Here is an 8939-nt window from a genome sequence, read left to right as displayed (position 1 = left end):
GGCCGATACATATTCTTCTACATTTTTTTTTTACCAAAAATAACGCAATAACCTGGTTTGCGCAAAAGTTATATTGCCTACAAAATAGGGGACATAATGATTTTTTTTTTTTTTTTACTAGGAATGGCGGCGATCTGCGTTTTTTTTGGGACTGCGACATTATAGCGGACACATCGGACACATTTTTGGGACCACATTTATACAGTGCTATAAATATGCATTGATTACTGTATAAATGTGACTGGCAGGGAAGGGGTTAACCACTAGGGGGCGGGGAAGGGGTTAAATGTGTATCCTGGGTGTGTTCCAACTGTAGGGGGAGAGGGGTGACTGGGGGAGGTGACCGATCTGTGTCTCTATGTACAAGGGACACAGATCGGTCTCCTCTCTCCCTGACAGGACGTGGCGCTCTGTGTTTACATACAGAGCTCCACGTCCCTGCTCAGTTACTGGGCAATCGCGGGTGCCCGGCGGCCATCGCGGCCGCGGGGCACGCGCACTGTGTTCCCAGTGACGCGACGGGTGCACGTGCGCCCTAGAGGCTTTAAATGACAGGACGTCATATGACGTCCTGTCGGAACAAAAGAGCATTCCGCCCGCCGTCACTTGACGGCGGGCGGGTGTTAAGTGGTTAATGAATAAAGAATTTTATCCTTTTTTTTTTTTTTTTAAACATGCCAACATTTACATAACTTAACAAACCGTACCAGACTAATAAAGAGAAATAGATTTTTTTAAACTTTATTTTAGAATTGTGCAGAAAACAACTTTTAAGCAAAAGTGGGCACTTATGTGTCCAAATAAAGATCATCTTCAGGTGAATGTTTTATGGTCTTTGCATCCTCTCCGATGAAGTCTTTAATAAATTAGGGTTCCATTTCAGTATTGAAAAATAATTTAATTCAGAGTCTCTTCTAAAATGCTGTGCTGCAGTCTTGCTACATGCGGTCTGAAAGGTTTAGTGTTCAGCGTATGGTAGTCTAACTCCACTATATCCCCGTCAATGCTTTGGGGTGTACCGTTCATCCAGTCCAGCACATCCACGCCTCGTCTATGCAAATTCTGTGAAGTCATCCACGGCGGATATCAGCCGCGTCCGCTGACCGGTTTCAAACGAGCCACTTGCTGATGGCGGATTCTGCGGAGGTGGTTTGCTGGAGAGGGTGTGGATTGAATAAGGCGTATTTGCGGACATTTCAAGCAGCTCCTCATGGACCTGCAGGATGCAAGAAATTGGATGCAAGTTATTACATGCAATGCATCACATAATAGACAATGTAGTAATTTGCAGACATAGTGGGCTTGGGCGTGTTGAGTGAATGCAGCACATTGTTCAGGAGTAGAGATGGGCTCAGGCGTGTTCGGGATCCTAGTCCCAACCCACCTGCCAGGAATCCGTCACTGCACACCGCTAATCAAAGGCAGCGAGACATTTAAAGGTCTGTCCAGCTAAAGACCGGGAAAGGTCTGCATGTGATTAGCAGTGTGCAGTGTCGGTTTCCTTGCGGGATCGGGCATGTGGGTTGGGAGTAGGGCCTGAGCCATCTCTATGCAGGAGACTGAGGAATTGCTTAGTTGTGCTTGCAGCAGACTGATGGACATGCAGGGGAGGTGTGTGCTTCCTGTGATCCATGAGGGGCAAGGTGTGAGCAATCTCTGTATTAAGAACCATACAGCTAGAACAGGGGTCTCCAAACTTTCGAAACAAAGGGCCAGTTTTTGGTCCTTCAGGCATTATGGGGGCCGGACTGTGGTCAATGGGTGCAGAAAAGGTCCTGATGTCAGTGTGAAAAAACAAATGCCCCATCTTTGGTGTCAATGCAAGGGATAGTGCCCCGTTATTGGTGTCATAGGGTGGTATTGGGTCCCATCGGTGACATTGGGCCCCATTGTTGGTGCCAATGGGAGAGACTCAGGCCCCATCGTTGGTGTCACTTGGAGACATTGGACCCCATCATTGGTGTCATTGGGAGGAATTATGCCCCACTGTTAGTATCAGTGGATTAAATAGTGTTCCAAGGGCCGGAAAAAAGCAAGCAAAGGGCCACATCTGGCCCCCGGGCCGCAGTTTGGAGACCACTGAGCTAGAACACCATAGTGTCTGGGTAGGATCTGTGGATTTATATACAACGCGGTCTAAATTACATTACAAGGTTACACATCCATCACTGCATGTTCCTATTAGCATGGGGATTTGTGGATATCCCAGTGGAAGGGAGAAAAACAGACTTATCCCAATAAATGACAAAGCTAGATATAGGACCCAAATATATCATAGAAATAGCTCAATCTCTAGATCAATAGATATATAAAATTCTCCACACACACTCTAATATATATATATAATGGGTACATGTACAGAGCCTGGAGAAGCATTCATACCCCCTTGACATTTTCTACGTGTTGTCATGTTACAACCAAGAACTTATGTGTATTTTATTGGGATGACCAACACAAAAGTGGTACATAATTGTGAATTCGAAAATTATAAGATTGTCTTCACTTTTACAAGTAAATATCTGAAAAAGTGTGGCATGCATTTGTATTCAGCCCCCTTTACTCCAATAACCCCAATTAATATCTAGTGGAATCAATTGCCTTCAGAAGTCACCTAATTACTAAATGGAGTCCACCTGTGTGTAATTTAATCTCAGTATAAATGCAGCTGTTCTGTGAAGCCCTCAGAGGTTTGTTAGAGAACCTTCATGAACAAACAGCATCACGATGGCCATTTTCACATATTTGTAAAAAAAAATTAAAAAAACATTTATCATTTTTATTACACTTCACAATTATGTACCACTTTGTGTTGGTCCATCACATACAATCCCAATAAAATACATTTACATTGTTGGTTGTAACATGACAAAATGTGGAAAATGTCATAGGGTATGAATACTTTTTAAAGACCCTGTATACCATATTTTTGTCTCTTCCCCCCTTTGTGATCAGGTCTGCTCCTGCACACTCCAGGGACATTTTGGAGAAAGCAATTTACATACAAGTCACTCGAGGCACAGGGTGCTGGGATATGATTAAAGACGACATATGCTATATGGACAAAAGAAATTATGGAGACCCAACTATCACACCTATATAAAGCTTGTTGTACATTCTATTCCAAAACCATGGGCATTCATATTGAGTTGGACCCCTCTTTGTGGCTGTAAGACCCTTAATCTTCTGGGAAGGCCTTCCACAAGATTTTGGAGTGTCTGTGGGAATTTGTAGCCATTTAGCCAAAAGAGCATTTGTGAGGTCAGGTACTGGATGATGGACGGGAAGACCTTGCTGGCAATCAGTGTTTCAATTCAACCCAAAGATGTTGAGTGGGGTTGAGGTCAGGGCCCTGTAAAGGACACTGCAGGGGCACAGTCATGTTGGAAGCAGAAAATGGCCTTACCAAAACTGGTGTCAGAATGTTGGAAGCTCACAGTAATCTAAAGTATCATTGCATGCTGTAGAATGAACAGTACCCTCCACTGAAAACACCAGAACTCAATTTGAATGGTGTCCACATAGGTAGGTGCAAAGGTCACACATTTACACATTTTTGCCATCTAATGTAAAGCAAGGTGCCTTCGTAGAGGCAGGTTCATACATATTCCTCAAAGTGACCCACCTTAGGTCTTATCTTCTTAATGTGTCGCAGCCTGGCAATCCACTTGGATGGGTAGATGTCTGTGGGGTTGGATCTACTGTGGTGCACCTGTGATGCCATCTAGAGGGAGAAGAGAGAACATGACATGTCACAGGTAACCATACAGAAAAAAAAAAAAAAGAAAAAAAAAAAAACACACATTAACCACTTGCTGCCAGCCGTACGACTTTCTACGGCCGCAGTGTGGATCCCAATTGCCGGGAGGCTGTCTATACACGGCCTTCAGCCACTGGGAGGCGCGCGGTTGCCTGCCGCATCACCGAGATGCCGATGCGCGTGCCTTGCGGCCGCGATGTCCACCACGCACCCGCGATTACACGGACAAGGACGTGGATCTGTGTGTGTAAACACACAGATCCACAGCCTGTCAGGGAGAGAGGAGACCGATGCCGTGTCCCTTACACATAGGGACACAGATCGGTCACCTCCCCCAGTCAGTCCCCTTCCCCCACAGTTAGAAACACCATGCAGGGTACACATTTAACCCCTTCCCTGCCAGTCACATTTATACAGTCATTAGTGCATATTTATAGCACCGAGCGCAGTATAAATGTGAATGGTGCCAAAAATGTGTCAAAAGTGTCCGCCATAATGTCGCAGTCCCAATAAAAATCGCAGATCGCCGCCATTACTAGTAAAAAAAAAAAAAAAAAAGGATTTATGTCCCCTATTTTGTAGGCGCTATTTGTGATATTTTTTTTACGAAAAATATGTAGAAGAATACGTATCAGCCTAAACTGAGAAAAAAAAAATGTTTAAAAAAATTGGGCTATTTATTACAACAACAAGTAAAAAATAGTTTTTTTTTCAAAATGGTCACTCTTTTTTTGTTTATAGCGCAAAAAATAAAAACCGCAGAGGTGATCAAATACCACAAAAAGAAAAAAAACTCTACTTGTGGGGAAAAAAGGACATCAATTTTGTTTGGGAGCCACGTCGCACGACTGCGCAATTGTCAGTTAAAACGACGCAGTGCCGGAAGCTGAAATTTCACCTGGGCAGGAGGGGGGTATATGTGCCCGGCAAGCAAGTGGTTAAAGACCAACACCTGTTTTTCTTGTGAAAAATAAAAATAAAAAATTAAGACCAACACCTGTGACATTTATACAACGACAGCTCAATAACTCAGAATGAACTATGCGGAAATAAGAATTAAGTGCAGAATTGGGTGCAACATGGAAGAGCTTTTTTTTTCTCAGACAAGACAATATAATAAACAAGCAACACATTTAATGAAAATATTAAAAGAAAAAAGTATGGGCTCTTAAAAACAAACACTATACGTAGGTGGATGCAACACCGATCCAACACTGCATCTGTCCCCTGCCGGCTCTGCAGTGAGAACCGAGCGAACACTGCTGATTGCTCAGTTCTCCCCCTCCGCTCTGAGCAGAGAGCCCTGATGGTCAGTCAGTGGCTCTCTCCTCTCCCTTCCAGCGCTCACTGGAGCGCTGAGCTATAGAGGAGCTGCGACAGGTTCTCAGCAGATTGCCGAGAGGCTGAGCCAGCCGCCGGTCTGGGGTTCTGAATGGATCCCGACCATATGGTCTGGATCTTTTCAGAGCCTGGCCTGGCTCTGAGGTCAGCCGACAGTGGGCATTCTATCAATATGGTGGTGAATACGTTCAGCTTGATTATTTTTTTTTAGGCAGTTAATAAAATTTACATTTTAGTGTAGATAAGAAAAAAATCCCTCAACATTCACCCTTCAAGAACACAAATTGAATCTGAGCTCTTGCTGCCTGTACAGAGGGGTATGGCAAAGGGTAAGGGGAGCAGTAATGCCCTTCTGCTTTAGCTTAGTGTCCATCCTCCGAGGCAGGGCCCCTATCCCCACAGATATGTGCCCCTCAACAAACCACCATAGAATATTACTTACGTTTGAGTGAAGCGCCATCTGACGGGCCAAAAAAGGAAGGTTTTTATCGGACACAATTTTGGCAACAGAGATATCAACCAGGCCTTCCATATCTACAAGAGAAAAAATGTTAAACGAAATTTAGCAACTAAAATATTTAAAGTGATTCAATTCTCAGTTTTTAAGCACTTTTAGCAACTGATTTAATCATTTACTGAGTATTCAGCTTCTTTATCTTTTATTCTTTGCCTATGTTCCAGTTTAAGCTGATGCCACGACCATTACCCAGGTTTACCATTTCAGGGTGGCTTCTTTCTCTTGCAGCATACTATGGAGCCACCCTTGCATGCAGAACTATTGGCTTTTCCCTATACTATGTGCATCGTTGGACACACAACCCCATTGCCTTGGTCAGTGGTTCTCAACCTCAGTACTCAAGTACCCAGAACAGGCCAGGTTTTGGGAATTTCGCTTAGATAAAATAGCTGTCCACAACACCAAGCCATTGACTCTGATTTAAAGCACCTGTGCAAGATAAAAGAAAAACCTGACTACATGGCCTGTCGGGGGTACTCGAGGACAGGGGTGAGAACCCCTGTTCCTCCCACCCTCTCCAAAATAACAATTACTGGAGACTGCACTGTCCACGGTTAACGTGTTGTATTTTTTGCTATCTATATATCTATATCTATCTATCTATCTATCTATATATTTTATAATCTCCAATATGGGTTATAATTCTATACATGCTCCCTTCTGCCCTCAGGGGTGGAACCATAAGCCTGGACATTCTCATTGGCCAAGGATAATAAAATATTAATCACATCCTGCAAAACAGAGGAAGGCTTCTCACCTTTTCGACACTGCAAGGTCACCAAGTTACTCTCACAGTCCAGGGGCTGAATGTTCACATCCACAAAGTTAAACTGACCCTGATAGAAAAAAAAGACAAAAAGCCTCTGAATACGATTATGTGAAATGGAGACAGCAGGATAAGGAACTTGCTGTTAATTTTCTTAACACAGAAGTGAAACATTCAAGAGGAACTGCCACCCCCACCATATATTATCCAGGGTTGCCCTCAATTCTAATACTCAGCGAATTCAAAGTTTTCCTGCTGCATCAAATGCTCATACACTGTACCCATATAACATTTTCAGCACTTTTTGAGACAGATATAGCTTTCTTTTGGTGGTATGTAATCACCATTGGGTTTTGATTTTTTTTTTGCTAAACAAATGAAAAATACCAACATTTCCAAAAAAAAAAAAAAAAAATTATATATTCTTTTGCAAAGTAATTTTTCTTATTTACGGATGAGCTTGCACTGATAACCAGTGCTACGATCATCAGTGCTGCCTATCAGTATTGCTGGCTCTCCTCTCCTCCTCATGCTGTTACAGCACGTCAGGAAAGGAAAGCTGATAAACAGCAAGTTTGTTTACATGTGATCAGCTGTGATTGGACACAGCTGGTTACATTGTAAAGGGCCACTATGATTGGACCTTTACCGCAATCTGATCAGCTGTTTTCAAAGGACACAGCGACCAGAGTGCGTCGGATGGTTCTGGGAGATTGTCCACGGACGTCCTCCTAGAAATGGACGGACGCGCTGTAGTCATCTTTTGGCTATAGCGAAGTCGGGAAGTGGTTCGAAGTAGAATTTCATGTTTAGTTTGTTTGGATCAAACCGGGCCCAAACTATTTCCATTTTCCGCAATAGACTGTAGTAGTATTCGCTACATATAGTAAGCGGCGCTGAGTTCCCGACAGCAGTAAGGACAACTTCCTGTTCGTTATCGGATATAAATAAAGTCAGACTGAGTGCTTCACCATTCAGGAGAAGTCATGCATTTTTATGAATCCTCTGATTGGCCAAGGTGGAGAGGCCAGCGGATGAGGTTTTGATCGCCACACTGGCCAATCCTGACTTCCTTGCCCCAATATATAAAAACAGCTGGTGATCAAAGTCACATGATGATCTCAGGGTTCAGTCTGATCACATGATTTAATGTCAGTCATGTGATCAGGCGCTGCGAGAACACAGCAATGGGTTCTTCAGGACAGACAAGTGATGAGGCTCAAATAACCCGCATAACTATTACCACTGACAGGTAAAGTGAATATAATCAATCTCACTACAATGGCATCTGAACGTTAGTGAGATATATTAGACTGCATATGCTGTCCCTAAATTGATGTGTTGAAAGCAAATAAAAAAATATATAAAATGGGCAAGTTTAAAGGGTCAATCAAGTGTGACAAGAACCAAATTGTAATGGCTAGACTGGGTCAGAGCAACTCCAAAACTGCAGCTCTTGTGGGATATTCCCGCTCTGCAGTGATCAGGACTCACCAAAAGTAGTCCAAGGAAGGAAAGCTAGCAACAGGGTCATGGGCGGTCAAGGCTCACTGATGCACACAGGGAGGGAAGTCTGGCTTGTGTACTCCGATCCAATGAAATGAGTTACTGTAGTAAGCAACTCAAATATAGAAAATGTAAATGCTGGTTTCTGATCGAAAAACGTCAGAACACACGATGTATTTCAGTTTGTAGTGTATGGGGCTGCGTAGCCACACACCAGTCATTGTGCCCATGCTGACCAGCCAACAGAGTCTACAATGGGCAGAACTACTTTCTCTACTTACCCTCAGAGTACCTAGCTTGTAGAACTCTCCGGAATCATTGTAAACTATATTCACAAAGTTGTTTCCAACATGTCTCTTCTTGTTGCAGCGGTAAGGATCGATCTCCAAATTGGGCATCAGGGTGGCGATCTGGAAAATGACTAAACAAAGTTGATGGAAATCAGTCTTGTGCAACAAAAGGCTTCCAGCATCCTATGAATTGGGTGTGTGCGGGCAACATACACAAGGCTATGCTCAGTTTCCCTACATGACGGCGCTTGGGCCTGGTGATTGTCCGCTAAGGCACCAAGTGGTGCATTGTGGGAAGAGGAAATATGTTTTTATCTGGGTTCAATGACAAACAGAAAACTCTCCTGCGCTCTGGTATCTCCTGCTATAGGGTAACAGTCCAATTACAGGGTATATTCAACGGTCTTGCAGCCCTCCTCAGAATCATGGGAATTCATACGGCTAAAAAAGGACAAAAGAAAAGAGGGCACACTGACCTAGTGTGATACCGTATACAAGGGTTTTATTAAATGTATTAAAATAGTTATACTCACAAAATGAGTTGTATAACACGCTTTGAAAGATAGTACAGCTGGTACACAGCAACACCAGAAGAACGCGGTGACAACACAGATCAAGTTGCAACTACAGACCACCAAGGCTCTGAGGAAAGGGGTACGCCCCTGAAACGTGTCAGCCATACTACCTGTCGGATACCACTTCATCCGTGTTGTCACCGTGTTCTTCTGGTGTTGCTGTGTACCAGCTGTACTATCTTTCAAA

The 8939-nt window shown here is 43.5% G+C and overlaps 1 protein-coding gene across 6 annotated transcripts in view; it reads right to left on the bottom strand.

The window, feature by feature from the left end:
* Nucleotides 1-719: 719 nt before the first annotated feature.
* The window catches only part of TSC2 (TSC complex subunit 2), a 93482-nt gene continuing 85262 nt past the window's right edge, over nt 720-8939 (bottom strand). For all 6 annotated transcript variants that reach the window (XM_040356484.1, XM_040356481.1, XM_040356483.1 and 3 more), the window contains 5 exons: nt 8169-8308; nt 6373-6451; nt 5541-5632; nt 3623-3721; nt 720-1216 (listed from right to left, as the gene is read on the bottom strand). In XM_040356484.1, the coding sequence (XP_040212418.1) occupies nt 1052-1216; nt 3623-3721; nt 5541-5632; nt 6373-6451; nt 8169-8308 (575 nt within the window). In that variant the 3' untranslated portion in view covers nt 720-1051. The remainder of the gene's footprint in view (nt 1217-3622; nt 3722-5540; nt 5633-6372; nt 6452-8168; nt 8309-8939) is intronic.

Source organism: Rana temporaria, chromosome 6 (assembly GCF_905171775.1).
Source record: "Rana temporaria chromosome 6, aRanTem1.1, whole genome shotgun sequence".
NCBI lineage: Eukaryota > Metazoa > Chordata > Amphibia > Anura > Ranidae > Rana > Rana temporaria.
This window is presented reverse-complemented; position numbering and strand designations above follow the sequence as displayed.